General features: G+C 44.3%; 1 protein-coding gene across 1 annotated transcript in view; it reads right to left on the bottom strand.

Moving 5' to 3' along the window:
- SMCHD1 (structural maintenance of chromosomes flexible hinge domain containing 1) overlaps positions 1 to 24,003 on the bottom strand; it is a 3,546,415-nt gene that overhangs the window by 1,304,074 nt on the left and 2,218,338 nt on the right. Inside the window, exon 28 of the mRNA XM_044065561.1 lies at positions 22,462 to 22,580. Within this exon, the coding sequence (XP_043921496.1) occupies positions 22,462 to 22,580 (119 nt within the window). The remainder of the gene's footprint in view (positions 1 to 22,461; positions 22,581 to 24,003) is intronic.

Genomic DNA, 24,003 nt, shown 5'->3' with positions numbered 1-24,003 from the left:
GTTCTGAACAGATCTGGGTGCTTCCTCTGAGATTGCGGACATATGGGAAGAAGGCCTTACCACTGTTTTTAGTAGATGTGGCCAATCTGAACTCGAAGTTGGCTTTAGAGGATTTCACTACTGCTCTTATTTGCATGTTCAGGCTAAGGAGAAATTGCTTACAATTGGGCACCTGCTCCTTCTTCGTCCTGGAAAGCAATTGTTTTCCTTTTGTTATATAGTTCATTTACTGCAGATGTCCACCAGACAGGTTTACTCTTCCTTGTGGAGGATGATTTTGTCCTGTCAGGTATTCCTGATTCCATGCATTTATACAAGTGCTCATATAGTACTTTGGTGTAGATTTGGACATTGGTGCCAGTTCCAACAGAGGGGGGGGCTGTGAAGCTGTTTATACCATCCACAGGAGGATGTAATCAGCTTTGGAGAAGTTTCTTTTGTTTGACCCTAGCTAGAGGGAGGGTCAGGGGAGATGCTGACTTCAAAATTGACCGCTTTATGGTTGGATCTTACCAGGGAGGATGATTCTGTAGGGGTGCTATAGTGGTTACTCATGTTGGTTAATACCAAGTCCAAGATATTATTATCTCTTGTGGGGGTATCGACCAACTTTTCCCAGGCATATGCCCTGATAAAATCAATGAATCTCTTGGCATTTGTGTTCTGGCATAAGTAGTTTTTCCAATCTATGGTTTGGTAGTCAAAGTTGCCAGGTAAAGTGTTGAATCTTCATAGATTCAAAGAGGTGCGGATAGGTAGAGTGGGCATCCTGAGTCAAATTTGGGGCCTGTAGCTAGCTATGATTTGAATAGGAGTCTTGTCAATGGTTAACTGCAACTGGAGTGTCTCCTGTGTGTCATACTGTTTGACCAGCCTGGAGGTGTGTGCATCTTTAATATACATTGAAACTCCACCTCCTTTGGCTTTGCTGCCCACCATTTGGGGTCTGAATGTATGACAGGATGAGTAACCAGGTAAGGCTGGGGTGCTCTCTGCAACTTTGAACCAGGGTTCTCCGACTGCACAAATGTCAGCATCTTCCAGGGTTAAGAATGCTTGCAATGAGTGCAGTTTCATGTTTAGACTTCTAGCGTTTAGCAGCATGACCTTTAATTTGCATTTTGTTGAAGTTTTTATGTTGGTTTTATCGACCTCAGGACTTTTCCTAAAAAAGGCTCTATGTGGGGAGGCAAAAGCCTTTGCTAGAAGCCTAAAGCCCAAGTGAGACAGATGCAGGCCATCTCTAGCAAAGCATCGAGGTCTGTCAATCATATCATCCCAGGCTGCCAGATACTGGATCCCCTCTGGAATGACACCAGAAACTAATCTAGCTGTTAAAGTCACTCATTTTCTGTTTGTATTGAGGCATCATTCTGGATGAAGGTACAAAGCTGCTTAAGGCTAGGGACATATATTCAGTGAGCTCAATCACGTCTCTCTTCATATAGTCCAGGGAAGTACATCTCAAGTCATTCACCCCAACATGGACTATGACAGAGTCATAACAGTACCTGTTACTGACAGACCTGAGTGTGTGTGTGATGGAGTTTCCTATGACTAATATATTGGGTTTATGGTTAGGCCTTTGCGGCCGAGACACACAGGTGTGTGGACTAGGCGTGGTATGTGGTGTGGAGGGTTGTGGAATTCGCGTGTGTTTTTGCCTCTGAGGTCTCCTTTGTTTGGGTATGTTTTTGTTGAGAACCTCCACATATGTGGGTGCATGTTGTGTAGTTGAGGGTGGTGTTTCAGGTGTAGTGATTGCGTTAATAACCTTCTCAGTGACAGATGTACTGGCTTGTGAGGGAGAGAGCATAGACTCTAGCTTCTTAATCTAACTGCATCTCTCACAAATTGTGTTCCTGGGTGGTAATAACAGATGGTTGTCCATGTACATGAGGCAGTCACTACACTGTCACTGGATGCCCATATCAACCAGGCTGGTAGGAGAAACCATATGAAACTGTCCATCCAATATTTGTCAGAATCTGAGGGAGAAAAGCCAGGGAGAGCTACGTGGTAGGCTTAAAGCCTAAGTGCTTAGACCAAAACTAAGAGGCTTAGAATAATGCTTACAATTTAAACAGGCCAAAAACAAGCAGTAATAAATGCAGCAGAAAAGATGCAATTGGATACTTTACAGAACAAGTAGCTGAAAAAGCAAGATGAAGTAATAGAGTAGTAGGAGGAAACAAATACTGTAAAAGCAGCTGAATTTTTTTTTTTTTTTTTTTGTAGAGTGGGAAGGGAGAAAGGAGGAACAGAAGATAATTCAATGTTAAGAAACTATGGGGGTTGGCCTTCTCAAATGTTCTTTCTGTATTAAGTAGAATGACCTAAGGAAACTGGACTGGGAGGAGAGTCCCAGATCAAATTTACTGTAGGGTCGGGCATCTGCAAAGCCACCAGGTTTAAGAAAGTACAGTTTTGTACCTACCATAAATGTAGATGTCCGATAGGAATGCATCTGCAGTCCTTACAAATGGGTTGTCCTGTCGTCAGGCAGCCCTTCGGTCGGCCGGATTCCAAAGTCTGGGTCTGGCCTCGGCTGGTGTCGCACTTCACCCGACGTCATAGCTGCAGTTATTCGGGTATAAAGGCATCAACCGACGCCATTTTCCTCAGTGTTTCTTGTCCCAGATGCCAGGTGCCCTCTTGGAAGGCTAAATTTGGATAAATGCCAATGATTCCAAATAGTAGAGAGCAAACACAAAAAATAAGCATGTATGTACATATATACAAACAAATACACCATAATAGATCCCCCCCAAGCTAGCTGTAGGCTGGCAAATACCCTAGGAGTACCTCAGAGGGGAAGGTGGGTGGGTAATCCTGACTGCAGATGCATTCCTATTGGACATCTACATTTATGGTAGGTACAAAACTGTACTATGTCCTTCAAGGATGCATCTGCAGTCCTTACAAATGGGTAGAATACCATAGCTAAACCAAGGGGGGAGGAAAGAGTAGAGATTATGGTGTAGCTAGGATCCCTTGCAAAACAGCAGTGGCAAAACCTGCTCGGGATCTAGAGTATAAAGGTAAATTGTAATGCTTGACAAATGTATGCACGGAGGTCCAAGTAGCAGCCTCTATAATGTCCTTGATAGCCACTCCTCGTAAGAAGGCTGTGGTAGTGGCTGTAGCCCTTGTGGAGTGAGGCCTGATGTTCTCAGGAGTTTTCTTTCCATGGTAGGAGTAACAAAATCTAATGCAATTTCCTATCCATTTGGAGATTGTCTGTTTTGAAATTGGTTTTCCTTCCTTTCCTGTGGCATATGCTACCAGAAGCTGGTCAGTTTTTCTATTGGACTTAGTCCTGTCCAGGTAGTAGCGTAACTGTCTGTGTACATCCAAGGTATGCAAAAGTCTTTCTCCCCTGCTTTGTGGGTTTGGAAAGAATGTAGGTAGGTGGATAGCCTGATTTAATGACACTCTGGATACCACCTTAGGCATAAATGTAGGATTTGTTCTCATGGACACTCTATCTTGATGGAAGATCAGGAAGGGTTGCACTGCCATTAATGCCTGTAGTTCAGAGACCCTTCTTGCTGAAGTTATTGCCAGCAGGAAAGCAGTCTTCCAGGATAAGTATTGTAATTCTGCTGTTGCTGCTGGCTCGAAAGGAGGAACTGTCAATTTTTCTAGGACAAAGTTCAAGTCCCATGCTGGCAATGGTGGTTTCCTGGGAGGTTTTACATTTTTAATTCCTCTCAGAAACTGTCTGAGCAGGGGATGAGAGAAGACAGGAGGATCCAAGCTGTATTGTGCTGAAATAGCTGATGCATGTATCTTGATGGAAGAATAGGACAGGCCTGTGTGGAAGAGCTCTGCCAAGTACTCCAAGATGTTGGCCATGTTTACCAGAGTCACATCTTCTCCCTTTGCAGTACTCCAAATGAGATATCTTTTCCATTTTGCTGCATAATTCTTTCTTGTTGAAGGTCTGCGAGCCTCCAGGATTATGTCCTTAACCCTTTGGGATAAATTTGAGTTAATTGCTGTTATGTAATGTTCCAGGCAGTTAGCTGCAGAGTTTTCAGGTTTGGATGCACGATGTTGTAGTTGTTCTGTGTTAACAGTAATGGGATCAGGGGTAGTGTCCATATTTGTTCCCGAGACATGCTCCTCAGCAATGGGTACCAATGTTGTCTGGGCCAGTCTGGAGCTATCAGAATGATCCTTGGACGGTCCTCTTTGATCTTCAGAAGCACCTTGTGCATCAAAGGAAGTGGTGGAAATGCGTATGCTGTCAGGTTTTTCCAACTGAAGGATAGGGAGTCCACCTTCCAAGCAAGTGGGTGGTACATCCTTGTGCAGAATTTCTTTAGCTGGTGATTGAATGGGGATGCAAACAAGTCTATTTGTGGTAATCCCCATTTCCTTGTGATGGCTTTGAAGATGTCCGGATGAAGCATCCATTCGTGGGCATCTGTGGTTGTTCTGCTTAATATGTCTGCTAGAATGTTTTCTTTTCCCGGTACAAAGATTGCTTGTAACTGAATGTTGTAGCTCAGGGCCACATCCCATAGGTCCAGTGCCAGCCGGCATAGAGGATATGAATGGGTGCCTCCCTGTTTGTTGATGTACCACATAACTGTGGTGTTGTCTGTCCTTATCCTCAACTGACCTTCTTGGAGAAATGGCCTGAATGACTGGATTGCCAATTTTACTGCCAGCATTTCCTTTAGATTTATGTGTAGGCGCAGCTGGTCTTGAGTCCATAAGCCTTGTATGCACTTGCCCTGCATGTGTGCCCCCCAACCGAGGTCTGAGGCATCTGTCGTGATGGTTTGGCTTGGTTGGCTGTTGCAGAAGGGCAACCCTGTGTTTGATTGGCAGGCCTGAACCCACCATAGGAACTCTTGTTTCAGGCATGTGATTATTGGGATTTTGGTTTCTAGGCTGTGCTTGTGTTGGGACCACAAATTCCTTAGGTACCACTGTAGCTTTCTCATATGCAGTCTGGCATGAGGGACCAGAATTATGCAGGATGCCATGAAGCCTAGAGCTTGCAGTACTTTTCTTGCAGTTAGGTGGTTCTGCTTTGTTAATGCCAAGAAGTAGAGAGGTAGTTGCTCTTTCTTTTCTGCAGTTAGGAATGCCATTTGTTTTGATGTGTCCAGCTCTGCACCCAGAAAGGTTATTCTTTGGGATGGAATCAGCCTTGACTTTTTTATATTGACTGTATATCCCAAGGCTTGCAGCAGGTAAATGACTCTTTGTAAGTCTTCTGCTAGCTTGCTTTTGTTGTCCGCTTGAATCAGGCAGTCGTCCAGGTAGGGATAAATTTGGATTCCCTGAAGTCTGCAATGAGCAATTACTGATGCCAGGCATTTTGTGAACACTCTGGGCGCAGTAGATAAGCCAAAGGGCAATGCTGAAAATTGATAATGCTCTGATCCTGCAAGAAATCTGAGGTATCTTCTGCAAATTGGTCTTATGGGGACGTGCAGGTATGCCTCCTTGAGATCTAGAGTTACCAGCCAAGACTCCTTGCCCAGCATGGGAAGAAGCTGCTGTAGGGTCAGCATTTTGAATTTTGGAACAATAAGGAATGTGTTTAAAGCGGACAGGTCTAGAATGGGTCTCCATTTGTTTTCTTTTCTTGGTACCAGGAAGAGTCTGGAGTAAAATCCCTTTCCTTGCTCCATAGATGGTACCTTTTCCACAGCTCTCATTCTTAATAGCTGAGATATTTGTTTTAGAGCTTCTGTCCTTTGAGTAGCTGGTAGGTTTGGCATTCCTCTCTTCCCTGGTAGAGTATGGAAATGGAACCTGTAACCTTGGTCTATAGTTTGCAAAATCCATTTTTCCCTTGTGATGCAATGCCAGTTTTTTGAGAATAAGGTTAGTTTTCCGCCTAAGGGTGCTTCTAGTTGTTCCCTGGTAGGCGGTGCCACTGTCAAGTCACTGTGATTGAGTTGTTGTAGAGGTGGTGGCTGCGTCCGTGCCTCACTGGTTGTTACCTTGCCATTGGCGTCCCTGTAGGCACCCCTGGATTGGTTTCTGCCTCTTGAACGCCTATTCCTGCCCCTCTGAGGCTTAGAGGAGTCCGGAAAGGACCAATTCTTGGAGGGCCAGTTCCTGCTAAACCTTGGAGGTTGAACCTGTAAGAAATCTTTCACCGTTTGTACAGATTTCGCCTTCTCTTCCATCTTTTTTATCACCTGCTGAGCAGGGGAACCAAATAAATTGACCTTGTCCATGGGTGCATCCAAAAGCTTTGATTTGACATGGTCTGGTAATGCCTGTTCTTTCAACCATGCATGTCTCCTGATAACTGTGCCAGTCATGGCTGATCTAAAGGAAGCCTCCAGTGCATCATAGCCACATTTTAAAGAATGGTTACTAACCTGCTGTATGTTATGTACCATTTCCTGAACATATTTTTTATCTAAAGATTCTTCAGAGGAAATCTTTTTAGTTAACTGGTCAAGCATACACTCTTGATATTGTATCATGTGAAATTGGCAGTTTAAAGCCCTAGCTGACAAGGTAGCAGAAGTGTAAACTTTTTTACCCCATCTCTCTAAGGACCTGGATTCCCTTTCAGAGGGGAGGGGGTTTTTAGTAGAAGTAGCAGCTACAGCTTTAGGGCCCTGGGCGATGGTCTCTGGATCTGCAAAAGGAGCCTTGTATAAATGGTGATGAGTGTCCGGGACCCTGTAGAACCTATCAGGCTTAGCAGGAGCCGGAGGTAATGAATCAGGAGCAGTGCAAGCATCATTAAATGCATCATCTACTACAGAAAGAACTGGAGGTATAGCTAAAGGCCTATGTTGTGGCAAATGTAGAAAGGTTCTAAGCCTTTTTCTGGAGTCTGAGAAATCTTGGCCCTGCCACTGAAATTGTTCCCTCATAGCATGCAAGGTTTCTCCAAAGAAAAATTCCTCAGGTGGAGAGGCTGAAGGGATGGACTCTTCAGCATCAGAGTCTTCGTAAGGAGAATAAGAAGCCTCAGGAAGGTCTGTATGTTCTGATTCATCAGAGGAACCATCAGTGGATACTGGTTCAGGGGGCTCTGCTCTAGGTCTCTTTTCTGGAGGTGGGAGAGAGGACCTGTCTGGATGAGGCTGGGATCCACGAATTAAAGAAATTAAATCCTCAGCCAAGGATAGCATATGAGAGCTAGTGCTGGGCCTGTGTGAGGGGGGTTTGGCAGGCACAGTTTTGAAAGCTTTGGCTGCTTTAGCCCTGGCAAAGGCCTTGATAGACATGGCTGCAGGAGGCCTAGCAGCTCCACGTGCAGGGGTTGAAATATCCAGGGGAATTGTGTCTGATAATTCCTGAGAAACCGCAGCAGCAGGCTGGATTTCAGAAGCAGATTCTACCAGGTTAGAGGAGGCCTCGGTAGAAGGCATGGTTTCGGCTGGAGAAAGAACCGCTTGCTCGGTTTCGGCCGAAACCGAGACACTCGGTTTGCTTAATCGCGGTTTCGGCCGAGACCGCGGACCGCGAGTGTCAGTCCTTTTCTTTTCGTTTTTTGGAAATTTGTGTTGCCGGAGGATCCGACGGCATAATATATGCAAAATCAGAGCCGAAAATTTGTTCAGCAAACTCCGACCGACGTCTAAGCGTCCGTCGGTTAAAAGAAGCACAGGCTAGACAAGCTGCTACGTCGTGGTCTGGGCCTAAACAATGTATACAGTAGGAGTGGAAATCTTTATGAGGTATTTGTTTCCCACAAGATAAACAGTTATTCACTTTCTCTGACATCGGCTGAGGCAAGAAAGAGTCCCCAACGGGGTACTTAGCTTTTTAGAAGTCTTCGAAGTAGTATTCGGTAGTAGTAATCTCTGGATCTGACCGACCGGCACTTGCGAACAGCTTCTGCTTCGGGTGCCACGCGGCAAGAAAGACTGAGGAAAATGGCGTCGGCTGATGCCTTTATACCCGAATAACTGCAGCTATGACGTCGGGTGAAGTGCGACACCAGCCGAGGCCAGACCCAGACTTTGGAATCCGGCCGACCGAAGGGCTGCCTGACGACAGGACAACCCATTTGTAAGGACTGCAGATGCATCCTTGAAGGACATCGAGACAACAATAGGGAGGGTAGCGAACTATGCTACTGATACTAGCTACACTATTTTAGGCAGAAAAAACTACAGAAATGTTTATCCCAGCAGGAAAACAGCAGTGAGACACTAAATGAAAGTTTTAAACAGAAACAGGAGCAAGGAGACTCTAGAGAATACTTTTACCTGCAAACAAATCAGTTATATGATACATGCCTTGGCAAGAAAAACAGAACAAACAGATGCTTAACAAATAGAGAAAATTTCCAACTAATACCTTTCATACAGTGAAACTAGCTAAAAAAGCTTTACAAAAAGTGAGGCAGTAACAAAAGTGATTTAAAAGGCCCAGTAAGGCAATACAACAGTGCAGATTAGTTTACAGCAATAAAAAGTGCAAAACAAGGTTGCTGTGGGTAAGACCCCCATTCAAGTCATAGTCAGTTACAGATCCTCCTCCATGGATCATGACGTGCATGAAGCCTACTTGACCAAACTGGAGTAAATCCAAATACTCCTAAACACTCTGGTTATGGGGGATTTCAATTATCCCACCATCAACTGGGAAACCTACGTTAGCCCTAACTCGCTAGTGCAAAAGTTCCTTGACTTTTACTTATTTTTTTTAACTCAAATGCCCTGGAGCAAATTGTTCATAACCTGACAAAAGGAGCAAACATACTAGATCTGGTCCTCACTAACATATCAAACAGATGCAATGCCGCAATTGTCAGACCCTCTTTAGTTAAATCTGACCACAAATTAGTCACCTTTGAGCTGGCACTAATACCAGAACTCACAAAGGGTGAAATCAGACAAAAAAACTTCACCAAGGCAAATTATACTCTCCTAGGTGAAGGTATAAATGCATTCCAATACCACCCCATGCTGGAAGTGGTAAGTACACTAAAGCCCTGTACAATCACTTGCATAACTGTATAGACTCAGCTGTACCAGAAAGAGTCAAAGCCAGAATCCCAAGTAAATGAAGCTGCCATGGTGAACTTTCAGCATCAACAAACTTTACAATAAATGCAAAAAGTTGCTGTCCAAGAAAACAAAGGCGAGGCCCTAGCAATGGAAAAGCACCCCCCCCCCCTCACCCTCAATAGGCAAATAAGACAATATATCAAATCCTCTAAGGGCTTCCTTAAGAAAAATGTAGCAAGCACAGCCAAAGATAACCATAAGGCCTTTTACAGTTACATACAAAGCATAAAAGGTAGGACCCAAGCATGTGCAGAACTAGTGACTAATGGTATCACACACACACTGACCTCACAGAGACGGGAAACCTGCTAATGGATAGATTTGGTGAAAATTTCACCCCCTTATCCCCATCCAAACTTATCACAAACCTTCCCCCAACCCCTCCCCCTAACCCTACATATCTGAAGAACAGGTCATTAAAGCTTTGTCCAAGGCAAAAAAAAAAACAAAAAAAACCCAGCAAGAACCATATGGCATCCCAGGCTGTCTTCTAAACAGGCTAAAACATGAACTAGCATCATCTTTAAGTACCCTTTTCAATCACAGCCTAACCCACAGGTTTTGTTCCTGTGCAATGGAGAACAACAACAGTTACTTCCCTCCGCAAAGGTGGCCTAGCAACAGACCTGGGGAATTAGAGACCCATAAGCTTGACCAGCCTCATCTGTAAGGCCATGGAACGTATTATTATGGACCTCATAAATAAAGACATATGTGACCTGCAAACACTGGATCCAATGAAGTTTGGCTTTGTCAAGGGTAGAGCCTGCCTGTTAAATCTGGTAGATTTCTTTGAAAATGCAATCAGGGCCACTGAGGAGGGCAAATCTGTGCACACATTATGCCATGACTTGGCAAAGGCTTTTGACACAATCGCACACTCGGGCATTATATAAAACTTACCAAACTGAATGTAAACCCTTTACTGTAAGATGGGTTGCCAAGTGGCTCACAAACTGGACACACACTATCAAAGTGGGTGACTCCACATCAACCAGCAGACCTATCACCAGTAGGGTGCCACAGGTGTCAGTGCTGGGCCTCCTATTGTTCGATATATACTTCTCAGAAGTTCAGGCCAAAACTAAGGGATTATGGCTGACCAAGACTTCGGACAACTGCAAACTGGGTGCAATTACTGAATCCCCAAATGATGTTAGTATACTCCAGGAGGGTCTCATTCAGACGGACTGGTATCTTACTCACAGTCTCAAACTGAATGCAAAGAAATGCATCATCATTCCCTTCAGCAAAAACAGTGTCCCTTCACACTATCAAATCAACAATACCCTAAGTACCCACAAAATGGTAAGGGATCTGGGATCACAAGTAGACTGTGACCTTAAACTTCGCCCATGTGTCGACCGTAGTAAGGAAGGCTTTCTACGTACCACACTTGATTTGTAAAGGCATTGCCTCAAGAGCAAAGGAGGTTATAACCTCTCTGTACTTGGCACTAATATGGCCCATAATTGAGTATAACTTCCCGTTCGGAATGCCCTGTACAAAGCACCTGCAGCAATTTGACAGACCTCAGAAGTTTCTAACAAAGATCATCAAGGGGCTCCAGTATGTGCCCGTACACAGACAGACTAAAGTCCCTGTCATTATACTCTATCGTACAGACTTCTTAGGGGAGACTTATGCCTGGATTACAGAGCAATCTCACACCCTAACGTAATGAACTTGCTGCATATCTGCAACTCAAATGGGACTAGAGCTACTCGTTCTAGAGACCTAAACATGGCCTGCGAGTTGAACAGGACATGCTGCAGGGAGAGATTTGTCTCCCGGCAACTTCTACGTCTTTGGAATAGGCTAATTCATGTGAAGCAGAGCAACTCTACGACACTGTTCAAGAGGAACCTGGACGTGTAAATGGGGCAATGTAAATTCTTACCAGGGACAGCACCCACAACCCTCCTAGACATGAGCAGTCATTACTAAATGCAATCCTGGGTACTAACTTACATATCTATGGTATTACATTTGGATGAAACAGCTAGGCTTGAAATGACCTCCAGGTCAATAACGTAGTAAACTCCTATGATCCTAAGATCCTAAACCAAAATTCTGAAAATCAAAGTTACAGAAGCATACACATTTTCCCATACTTATCAATAATCTTCCCATTCTTCTCAGGAAGAGTAGAGTAGAATTGGAATTAAGCAAATGTTCAGCAAAAGTAGGATTAACTAAATGTATAGCTGATGGGTCAGGATTGTGAACAGTATATAAAAACTTAGAGAGAGAAACTTTATACATTCTATCTGCCTTTTTAGGGGCAGCAGTCAAACTATCAGGAAAACTGAAGGCAGTAACACACACATCCCTACAGACTTGACAGAACTGGGGAAATGGGAGAAGGTCAGCTCACAGTATTTTCTGAGGGACTGAGAAACCGCAGTGTTCCCCCATTGAAAACACTGTCACTTTCTACTAATAGTCTCAGAGAAAGATAACTCCCACAGAGAGAATCAGAAACTGAGCTCTCCTCAGATTATGAATCAAACTAAAACAAAGAGTAAAAAGGTTACACAGATAACCAACTGGTTAAAAAACACAAAAAGAAAAAAATCTAGCAAAAAACTAGACTTCTGTGTGACACCTTAAACCTCTTGCATCAGAGGCCTCATGGGATATATGCAAATCACCCTTTAAGGATATCAGATGTATAAGCTAAATGGCAATTCTAAATGTGCATGACTTTTTCTTTTACTTTCATTTTTAAGTCTATTTACGGAAAATTTCAGGCCATTAAAGCCAAAGCCCTTTAGTTGTGGATATGCATGTTTCTGCCTTTCTTGTGACATCATAAGCACAACATAAGAGGAATGTTTGACCTTTGGAAACACAGGGTTGTCATACCCAACCCTCAACTAACAAACTAAAACAAAGAGTAAAAAGGTCACACAGATAACCAACTGGTTAAAAACACAAAAAGAAAAATCTAGCAAAGCTAGACTTTTAACTGTGTGATCTGCATATATCCCATGAGGCCTCAAATGCATAAGGTCAGAGTATGAATCAGGAAAACAGGAGAAAACCCTATAACATCTTCCTGTCCAAATTCAAAATCCTGAATCTCTTCAGGAAAAGAGGTATCCTGCTTTTTTTTTACCAGAAACCACCTTTTACAAGTATCAATAACCTGAAATGAAACCATCAGTTTGACCCTGTAAACTACTCCTGTCTAAAAAGATAGCAGTAGATACGCACTTGGTTTTCTGCTAGTTTTGGATGCATTTTTCCTGTCAAAAAGTGTTAATAGCAGCAGCTTCTCCTGGGATGGGTACAACATTCTGATAAACATACTAATACTCCCTCTACCAGGAATGACAAGAGTGGCTCTCCCTTGCCCACTGAGGGGACCCCAACAGCTGCAAAGGAAGTGGCCAACCACCCATCCACAGTGACTGTAGGTGCTACATCAGAAGGATCTGGAGTAAAAGAGGAGTAGTCAGAAGAACAACCTATTGCTACAGCAGAGTCACTCACCTGCAGTTGAAAGCAAACTTCTAGCCTGCAATGCTGGCAAAGGTGGTTTTTGCTTTACCTTTCCTTTTTGTGGCTGGAAGAACAACCAACCACGGAACCAGAAGATTGTTCCATGGTCAAGATGAAAATGGTGCCTCTTTCCTGAAGAAAACAAGCAGCAAAAGCCAGCAAAAATTTAAAGTCTTGAGCCACTTGTTCACAGTAAAACGCATTTTAAACCATTCTGCCAGCCCCCCAAAATAAAATAAATACAGTTTTTTTTACATAGAAATTTTTTTTCCAATTACTTTAAACAAATTTTAAACTGACAGGGGGCAAATGCTCCTGTTTAAAAATAAACTCTTGTAACAGTCCGTTAAAGCATACACTCCTAGCTTAAAAATACCTTTCCTAAAAAAGGAAGTACAATAACAATGTTTTAATGTGGAAAGTTTTTCCCCCCCCAAGGGATCTTAAGAACTCAGCAAAGGAACAGCACAGGCCAGCCATGAAGCCTCAACTCTACAGAGGAGCACTCTATTCAATGGCAGGAAAGCTCTGAAGGGCTCTGCACCCAAACCTAAGTCAGCTCAGCTTGAGCTGACTGGTAGTTTAGGAACATGGAAGACGCCTTCAAGTTTTGGTAGCTGGCCTGCTGTTATCTCCTTGGCAGGATATAAACCATATAGCTAAAGTTATTGCAGCAGTGATCAATATGATTTGCACCATCCCACTTAGCCAGACAATAAAAGAATACTGGCAATGGAGACTTTCTAAGGCATTGCCAATTACAGACAGTAAAAAGTAAAGCTAACTGCCTGCTGAATGAAGATATCATGGAACTGCCCTCATTTCTTACCACATGTGGCTTTGTCTGCGACAAGTCCTGCACCAAACCAGAAGTAGCAAGTTTACTGATTCAATGTCACCTGACAATGGGAGGGAGGTTCAGTATGCAATCACAAGCTGAGTGAGACTCCCGATAACTGAATACATTCAAATGAACTGAACTGTTAAGGATTTTATTTTTGCTCTTTTGTCTATGCCTTTTGAGATTACTTATTACAGCATTTTAATAAACCTTCTACCCACGGCTAATAAAAGGAAATTATTGAAGCAATTATCAACTAATTTATTTAACACTTGTTTACCGGGATATGACTGGGTGAAACAAAAACCCATTTTCAGCAGAGGCCCTAGGAGAAAAGCTCCACAAATAGAAATACATAGTGATATTACAGTTGTTGTGTATATACATTACAATATACATCATTAGTAACAGGCACAAAACAGAAGGATTAGAATATAACAAGCACAAAACAGAAGGATTAGAATATAACAAAAAACCTGCAGGATAGTTGTGGTACTCAGAAAAGACATGCTGATAATTTAATAGCACATATTACAGAGAGATTTATACTAGAGAAGGTTTTTAACTGCAGTAGCCAAGAGTAGTACATGTACAAAGCCAAGAATCTGCAAAGAAGTTTTTGAGCAAGTGTTTGAACTCATTATAATTAGTAGCAGTTCTAAGGTTTAATGGAAGTGAGTTCCAGTGTTGTGCTACATGAGTATAAGGAGTCTCCGGCAGTATTTGTTAATTTGGTAACCAGTAGTAAGAATGCACTAGTTGATCGAAGTGAACAGCTGGTTGAATAGACTTGGAGAATGTTATGTAGCGCAGGTGTTTTGTTGGCGTGACAGAAAATATTATGAGCTATAGTTAGCTGATTGGACAAGAGAAGATGTGGGAGTTCTAGCCAAGACAGTTTTTCAGTATGTCGCACTAATGCATATGATTTGGAGAGCAAGAAGCAAATCTGGCAGTTTTATTGTAACATTGGTCTAGTTTCTTTTAAAACTTTTTTTTTTTTTTTGAGATTAATAAGAATTGGAGAAGCACATAGGAGAGCTGATAAAAGATGAGTTCTGGCAATAGCTATCCTAGAGGTATTGGTTAGAAATGTTTTGTTCCTGTGCAAACTACTCATTCTTTTGTGAACCTTCTTAATAGTTTATGAGACATGAAGGTCAAATCTTAGGTTGTTGTCAAGGGTGATGCCTAGCAATTTGGTTGGTGTGTCAGGAGTGACTACAGTGCAGTTACTAGTAGTGATGAAGAAAGTGGTAGTGGGAAGGGGGCCTCTGGAGGTTTGGAAGACCATGAGTTTGTTTTTTTGGGTTAAGTATGAGCTATGATTCTGATAGCCAAGATTCTATTTCAGAGCAGGACTTTTGTGTGATTACCTGGAGTTGATAAAGTGTTGGAGCATGGCATACAAGGGCAGTGTCATCTGCATATTGAACAATAGTTGCTAGTGGGCTGGCAGTGTTTAGATCATTGATGAACATGCTGAACAGAAGTGGGCCAAGAACTGAACCCTGTGGCAAACCTAGTGTGACTGGGAGAAGGGTGGAGAGGTTATGTTGCCATATAACTGCTTGTTGGCGTTCTATTAGCTAACTTTGGAACCACGTGACAGCAGATGGATGTAGGTTCAGGTTAGAAAGAACATTCAACAGTTTATGATAGGAGACTGTATCAAAGGCCTTGGACATGTCTAAGAAGACCACAGAAACAAATTTTCCCTCATTCTGGAGTTTATAGATAGTACTGGAAAAGTTAAGGAGTGCAGTAGTGATGCTGTGGTGGGGTCTGAAACCATGTTGAGAGCTGGCAAGAAGGTTACTGGAAATGAGGTAGTGAAGAAGCTGAGCATGAACACATCTTTCAAGGATTTTAGATATAGGGGTAAAATAGCAACATGCCTATAATTTGGGAGAGCTGTAGGGTTGCCACCCTTGTGTATGGGAATAATGTATGTAATTTTCCATAGCTTTGGAATGTATAGTTCTGCATTAGATCTGCAGGTAGGCTGTCTTCTACAAAATTGTGGTGGGGTTTGAGTTTCTTTAGTAGTTTTCAATAGTTTTTGTGGATAAAGGCTGAAAGGAGAATTATGTACTATTTGGGTTAGGAGAATTGGGTGTGGTTGATGAGTTAGGGTTCTTGGTGTTAATGAGAGACAATATACTTTCTGTGAATAACTTGTTAAATTCTTCTGCAATGGTACTAGAGGAATTTGGAATATTGGGGGAGGAAGAGTTGTTTGGCCTGGGAAAAGGATCAATTTAATAGCTCTCCAGAATTTTTGGGGGTTATGTTGGTGCTTTAACTGTAAGTTATTGTAGTAGTTCTTCTCTAGGTTAATCTGATGTTTAATTTTTATTTCCAAGTGATGGAATGCTAGTTGATTATGTGTTTTATAGGAATACCATAGCTGCCATGCCTTATTTCTTTCCTTTAACATGGTTCTCGTGTCTTTGGAGAGTCATGGTGTAAAGTTAGATTTACAACAAATTGTTATATGAGGTGCTAGCCTGTTAAGAAAGCTGAGAAAGTTATTATTGAAATATTCCACATCTGTATCAAGGGAAATGTATTCCAGGATGGTCTCATTACACTTTCTTAGGGTTTGTACAAACACTAGGGAGCAAAATTAGAAGTTATGTACCTACCATAACGTTCCATGTTAGTTGTCTTCTCTCGCCTTCTTTCTTGCTGGATGGGGTTCGGAGCCGATCCTCGGCTCCGACTCGGCACTTGCTTTAGCTTGAGAACTCCTTTTACCAGCTCGAGGCAACCCTATATCCCATGATGCAAGGTGGAACTACCTCAGATCTCGTTTGGTAGCTAACCTACCCTGCTAAGGACTAACCTAACATAATTAGAAAAACAAGTTCATAAAAGAGTCCTCATATGAAGGCTCAGGAGGAAAACAACCTGATAGGAACTCTTCAAGATCTGTCCAGGCCAGGGGGTAGGAGGGAGGGATGCAAGAAAGAAGGCGAGAGAAGACAACTAACATTGAACGTTATGGTAGGTACATAACTTCTAAATGTTAAGTTGTCAATCTCGCCTTCATTCTTGCTGGATGGGACCGCGTCCCTAGCACCTGTATCCCGGGTGGCTCAATGGAACAGACTCTTGAGAACTGTGGAACCAAAACTGGCCCTATCTCTGGAGGCCAAGTCCAACTTGTAATGAGAGACAAAGGTATGAGGCGTGGCCCAAGTAGCTGCTGCACAAATAGTATCAATGGGTAGTCTATCCTGAAAGGCTGCAGAAGTGGATAGACTCCTGGTTGAGTGTGCTTTTGGTTTAGAAGATAGCTGCTTGCCTCTGAGAGAGTACACAAAGGAAATGGTGGAAGTCAACCATCTGGATAAGGTCACTTTAGAAACTGGAAGACCTATCCTGTTTTCTGCATAGGAGACAAATAATTGGTCCGATTTTCTGAATTGTTTAGTTCTATGCAAATAGTACCTGAGCTGACGATGGACATCCAAAAATGAAGCTTCTGTTCAGCTCTGTCGGAATAGTTTGGGAAGAAGACTGGTAGATCTATAGATTGGTTAATATTGGTTTGAGACACAACTTTGGGGAGAAAGGAAGGGTTCGTTCTTAATGATACCCTGTCCTTATGAAAAACCAAGTAAGGAGCGAATGCAGAGAGCTTGAATCTCGGAAACCCTTCTTGCTGAAGTGACAGCCAGTAAGAATATAGTTTTCCAGGTCAATAACTTCAAAGAACATGAAGCAGACGGTTCGAAGGGAGGTAGTATCAAGGATGCCAACATTAAGTATAGATCCCATTGCGGAGGAGGATGCTTTATAGGCGGCTTTAGGAGAAAAACTCCTCTCAGAAAGGCCTTGCATAATCTATGAGACATAATGTTATTGTCATGCAAGCCAACATGATACTTGGAAATAGCAGCCAGTTGTACTTTAACTGTAGATGACAAGGATCCTGAATGAAAAACCTCCGCCAGGAAATCTAAAACAGAATGTACAGAAGCAGTAAAGGGATCAATATTCCTGGAATTTGCCCAAATAGAAAAACGTCGCCACTTGCTAGCATAAACAGTCCTAGTGGACGACTTTAAGGAAGACACTAAGATGTCTCTGACGGAGTCAGAGATCATCGGAAGCCTGGCTAGGGAAGGAAGTGGAGCAACCAAGCAGTGAGGTTGAGAGAATGAATGGCCCGGTGCTGCTGACCCGACTGGTGGATCAAGAGATCCGGAACTGGGTCCAGATGCCAGGGCTGCACCAGAAGGTGACGATGCAGAGATGGAAACCAAATTTGCTGAGGCCAATAAGGGGCAATGAGAATCAACTTGGCTCTCAAAACGGTGGCTTTCTGAATGACTTGTGGAATCAATGGAAAAGGAGGAAAAGCGTACAGAAGTCCCCGGGGCAAATCCTGGGTTAGAGAGTCTCTCAGGGGTTGGCCTGGAAGGGGAAAGAGGGTGAAAAAAAATCGGGGCACTTGTTGTTTTGAGGAGTAGCAAAAAGATCGCAACAAGGAGTGCCCCACTTCAGAAAAATCTGATCCACTACAGATTGATTGAGAGACCACTCGTGAGGCATCAGAATGGATCTGCTCAGCCTGTCCGCCAAGAGGTTGGATCTGCCGGGGATGTGCGTTGCTATCAGAAACCGATGAGAGGAGATTGCCCATTGCCAAAGTCTGAGAGCTTCTCGACACAGCGGATAGGACCTGGTCCCGCCCTGCTTGTTGATGTACCAGACCACGGACATGTTGTCCGTTTGTACTGCAATAGTCCCCGTGGGAAGAAAGTCGTTGAGGGCCTGCAACGTTAAAAGCACCGCTCTCATCTCCAGGACATTTATGTGCAGATGGTATTCTATGGGTTGCCACGTCCCGTGGACCATCCTGCCCTGATAATGCCCCCCCACCCGATCAGAGAGGCATCCGTAGTGACTGTGGCAACTGGAGGAGGGGAAACAAAGGGTCGGCCCTGATGAAGAAGAGGGGAAGATATCCACCAATTCAGATGAGTTCTGCACGACTGTGTGACTAAGAATTCGTGCCTCAACGGAAGACTGTGGTACGACCACTGCGTGAATAGCATCCACTGCAGAAGACGCATGTGGAAGCGAGCCAGTGGTAGTAGAACAATGGCCGCAGCCATAAGACCTAGAACCTTCAGTATAAATCTGGCTTTGACCTTGTTGCTCTGCAATAGAATCCAAACGAATTTTTGGATGTCCAGAATTCTTTGATCTGTTAGTCTGGCTAACATTTTGACGGTGTTTAATTCTGCGCCTATAAAGGTGATAGATTGGCAAGGCAGGAGAAGATTTTTCGAAATTTATTGAAATTCCCAAACTCCTGCAAAGCTGTAGAGTGTAGTCTCTGGTCTGAAGAAGCTGACACCTGGTGGTGGCGGAGAGGAGCTAGTCGTCCAAATAAGGAAACACCTGGAATCCTTGACGTCTCAGATGAGCTGTGACCACTGCCATGCATTTGGTAAACACTCTGGGGGCTGAAGTGAGGCCAAAGGGCAGGGCTCTGAATTGGTAATGACTGGTCCCTAGCCGAAAGCGGAGAAACCTTCTGGAGCGCCTGTGAATCTTTATGTGATAGTACACGTCCTGAAGGTCTATAGAGCACATCCAGTTGTCCTTGCCCAGAAAGGGCAGAATGGACTGAAGCGTGACCATCCGGAATCTTGCCTTCTTGACAAATCTGTTTAGACTGCTCAGGTCTAATATTGGTCTCAATCTCCCGTCCTTTTGGGGACCAAAAAGAATCTCAGTAGGCGCGGATCCTACCTGGTCTGCGGCACAGTCTGGACGGCTCTTTTTCTAGGAGCTTTGAAACCTCCTGTTCTGCCAAATCCCTTTGACCGGGTGAGATGTCTGGAAGGGATTGTTGAGGTCAGGATACCTTTCGAAGGGGATTTTGTAACCCTCGGATATGATCGACTGTACCCACATATCTTGTGATAGGGATTGCCAGGCTACTGGGTACAGCGAAATCCTTCCCCGACTGCCTCCAAGGGTGGACAGTCGGGCAACACCTCAGGGATGCTGAAAGGGCTTCTCAGGAAGAGACTCCCTGTTGCCCTGGTTCTGAGGACCCCCCCTGCCTCTAGGGCGTCTATTATTGTTACCCCTCTGCCTCTGGGGTAAACTGACCACGTGTGTCCGGTGTAGCTACTTGGGCTTTGCGGAACCACATCTTCCCCCCCTTCTGACCCTTGGGATATGGTCTAGAAGGAGTGGAAAAATGGACTCCAACGGCAGAAAGAGTTTTACCGTCCTGCTCACACCTGGTCAAGGTATCCTTCACCTGAGGTCCGAACAAAGCCGAACCATCAAAGGGGGTATTAGTGAAGGACGCCTTAAAGGGGTCCGCAAAATTACAAAGCCACATCCAGGCTTGGCGTCTAAGAGCAACTCCTGTGCCTGCGGCCCTGCTCGCTCCATCGGCCGCATAGGATATGAGCCGCATGGAGGAGTTTGATAGGGAATTCAGGATTGCTAGCTTTGAGGCAATCTTTTCTTGAGCCCCAGCAGCAGAAGGATCCTGGACCACTTCACCCAGTTCCTTGAGAATATCTCTTTGAAGCCTGGTGAAGTGACAAAGGTAGTTCAGCGAACGCATAGCAAAGGTCGCTGAAGAAAACATCCGCTTTCCATACCTGTCCATGGTCCTAGAATCCTTGTTAGGAGGATGGACAGGTACTGAAGGATCCGCCAGTTCCTTCTTAGTGGCCGCCGCCACCACCATAGCATCCACAGAGACGCCCTTGGAAAGAAACTGTTTGTCCGTAGGGGCCGTGATAAACTTGGATGGTCTCCTGGGGACAGGTTCCACAGAATCTGGAGCCGCCCACACCTTCCGAGCCACTACCTGCATAAGTGGGTCGAAAGGCGGAGACACCCAGGAGGTGGAGGGTCGGGATCCAAAAGCCTCCAGGTATACCGACTCATCCTCGGAGGGATCAATGGATGGCCAATTCCCCCTCTGTTTGAGGAGCTCAAGGATGTCTGAAAAGGAGACATCCTCAGAGGGGGATCGTGGAGAACCCTCTGACTCATCTAAGTCGGTATCCGATGTAGTAGACACAGGGGAGTCTGTGTGTTTCCTCTTACATGTCCTCTTCCGAGGGGGTTCACCTGCTGGATCAGGAGAAACTTCAGAAGAGGAGGAAATTCCCAATAAGGAAACCTGGGGCGATGGATCCCTGGGCCTGAGAGCAAGAGGCTGGCAAGAGGCGTCTACAGGCACTGAAGAGGGAGGAGCTAGAGGGATGGACCGTTGACCTGGCTCAGAGGCCAGGACACTCCTCATCACCTCAAAGGCTCCCCTCCCCGGGAGGCCGGAATATCCCCGATCCGAGGATACAGGAATTCCCAGCTCCACTGAGAGGGAAGGCTCCGAGGCCGATGTCGGTGCCGAGCTTACCAAAGCGAAGCCCGAGAGGGAGGCGGGGTCGGACAAGGGTCCGATGCCACTAGCCCCTCGGAGCCGACAAGGAAACCCGGCGACGGATCCCTCGAAGGAAGGCCTCAAGGAGGAGATCGGGGCCGAGGCAGCGGAGCCGAAGGATGTATCGGCGCCCGGCGCGAAACAGTCGCTGTCCCGAAGCTCCGGCTCCGAACTCTGGTGTGGAGTCGGAGGAGGAAGTTCAAGGGTGAGACAATAGCCGAAGTCTGTTGAGACGGGCTATGGAGCATTTGGGCCAGTGCCTGTGACTTCAACAGCCTGCTTACCACCCTCTCTAAGTCGTGGTCAGACAGCCTGGAAGATCTCGAAGATCGGCTCCGATGGCTCCGCTCCGACAAAAGAGACCCCGGAGCCGAGTGGATACTCCGCCACTAAGGGGACCGAGATCTCTTTCGGGACGAAGTCATCGGAGCCGAAGTCCCCTGAATTCCAGATGGAGCCGAAGGTTTCTCGGCTCCGATACTGGATAAGGTGTCGGCTCCAGCCGGAGCCGACAAGGCCACAGTAGACCGGATGTCAGAACCAGTTGGTGCCGAACCCATTACTTTTGAAGCAGATAGATCGGTTCCAGCCGGAGCCGATCTCGGCTCCGACGGAGCCGGAGCCACCGGAGGAGGCTTGGATACTGAAGCCTGAACCTTCGGTGGCTTAGAAGGTTTCCCAGACCCTGTTTTAGAGGGAGAACCTTCTGGCTTAAGTAAGCCACGGAGGATAAGCTTATTCCTCCGTTCCTGCAGGACTCTCTGGCTAAAAGAGTGACACAAAGCACAGGAGTCCTGCAGGTGCAAAGGCCCCAGGCAGTAAACACAAGGTGTGACCGTCTGTCAGAGACATTTTCTGACAGCACGAGTCACACTTCTTGAAGCCTGAGACCTTGCCTTCCTTTGACATAATCCTAGGAGGAAGTCACACACAAACCCCAACAAACACACACAATTAATCCCCTAACACACAACACACAGGTAGGGATTAACCAATGGGGTTTAGGCCTAACTAAACTTTTATACTATTACCAAAGGAAATAAAAAGTTTTGAATTATAAGGGAATAGGGTGGGCTGTAACACACTACAGACTATAAAAATGGAAACAAGGGGGAAATAAATCCCTAACTAAGCTTTTTCTCTTTTGACAAGAAAATTACTTACCTCAGCTGGCAAAGGAGACCTCTTTCGCTAAGTGGCAAACGAGATCTGGGGTAGTTCCGCCTTGCATCATGGGATATAGGGTTGCCTCGAGCTGGTAAAAGGAGTTCTCAAGCTAAAGCAAGTGCCGAGTCGGAGCCGAGGATCGGCTCCGAAACCCATCCAGCAAGAATGAAGGCGAGATTGACAACTTAACATGTTTTTTTTACTACGTATTTGGCGAAGTATGTTGTGTTTGATGAGATTAGGATGTTGCCTAAGTAGGGAGGTAGGCATATGGTCACTAAATAAATGTGTGGTTAGTCAATGTGCTATACTATAAAACTCCTAATTTCTGTATGCCAACTTCAAATTTATTAGTTTTAACATTTCTAATTTAGAATGCTGCACATGTGCCACAGACTTATAGTTACATATGATGAAAATAAATTATAACATATTTAGCATTTCGTTAGTAGTTTAAAGTGCCCCAGTTAAAAAAATAAATAAAAAATCGAAGTCCATACCTGCCAAGTTACTTTTAGGCCTTCCTCATCCAGGTCATCTCCGGATATCTTTAACAAATTCACACATGATGATTTCAATGATTCCACCTGGTTGCCATACTGATCAGTTACTGCAACATCTGTTGGATAACACACATTCAAACATTTTAATTCTTGAATGGTTTAAATGTTGCTATTATGCATTGCCAGAAAAACAGTGAGCGTTACCAAGCAAAACAAACACAGCTAACAGGAAACAGTCTAATTACCACAATCTATGGAATATAATACAACGAATGGCAGCATTAAATATAAACCAAAACGGCAAAGATAATGACATTAACTATAAACCAAAAAGGCCAAGAACAGTTAAAGTAAGCCAAGATAACAATCTGCAAGTCTGTATCAATCAAGTCTACTTGAGTACTTTAAGGTAAACATACACCCAATAATAATATACTATTTTTTCTCAAATTAATTAAAAAATTAGTAAAAAAAAAGAGAAAGTAAAAAAATGTCATATTTAGGAATCAGAGTAAAACAGTATGTTACAAAACAATGAAACAAACCCCTGGTTTCCATTTCAGGTACACTTTCTACAGCGATACCTTACATGCTGAACTAAGTAACCATGTAAAGAATGGGTGTGTCTCTGTAAAGATCTGCTAAGCAGAATAAATTCTAGCACCGCTGTGTTCATGCTATGCAAAATGCAGTTAGAGGAATGAACAATAAACAGTAGGTGTATGACTGCTCACCACATTGTATATTTGACTCATGTGCTCAGGGTGCAGAAGACACTATGGCCCATAAAAAGCATCCAAGTAGGATTTGTGTAGGAACACGAAACACACAAATGCTGCATCCCACAACAATAGAAAAAATAACACAAATAATACACAAATGCTGCATCTCATAACAACAGAAAAAAACAACTCAAATAATACTTAAATTACTCCAACTAACACAATTAAAACAAGTTTTTCTGATGGGCAACAAGTCTCCCTGCACCCTCGCAACTATAAACATACTAACTCACATTTGCTCCATCTCAGATAGTTATAAGAATCTTCCCTTACTCACAATCAGTCAGCAAACTCAAAAGTACAGTTGTGTAAAATCCTACCATAATGGTAGATGTCCTTCTCTTCACTGTTGCAGTATTCTTTACAATGGGGATTCCGTGCCTAGGACAGCCTGACATCTGGCCAGTATACCAAAGCCTTTAGGTTGTAAAGGGTATGCCATATGTCATAGATATGCTCCCTGCACAGGGCATAGGACATAAAGGTGCATCCGGACGTACCATCCGCAGAACTAAAAAAGCACCAGTAGGAACGACAGTCTATGGCATGGCCAGCCTTAGGCATAGGCCAACTAGGCGGCCGCCTAGGGCGCCGCTCTAGCAGGGGCGCTTTTCCAGTATTTATTTAATGTAGTTAAACCAGGATGGGGGCACTGGGTGGTGTAGTGGGGGGCGCCGTGGAGCCCTTTTGCCTAGGGCACCAGTTGACCTAAGGCCACTCCTGGTCTATGGAAACTATCATGTAACAAGTACATCCA

This window comes from Protopterus annectens, chromosome 3.part0 (genome assembly GCF_019279795.1).
Source record: "Protopterus annectens isolate FY-2018-M chromosome 3.part0, PAN1.0, whole genome shotgun sequence".
NCBI classification, from domain to species: Eukaryota; Metazoa; Chordata; order Ceratodontiformes; family Protopteridae; genus Protopterus; species Protopterus annectens.
The sequence above is the reverse complement of the archived record's forward strand: the minus strand, read 5'-3'. Positions and strand labels throughout refer to the sequence as shown.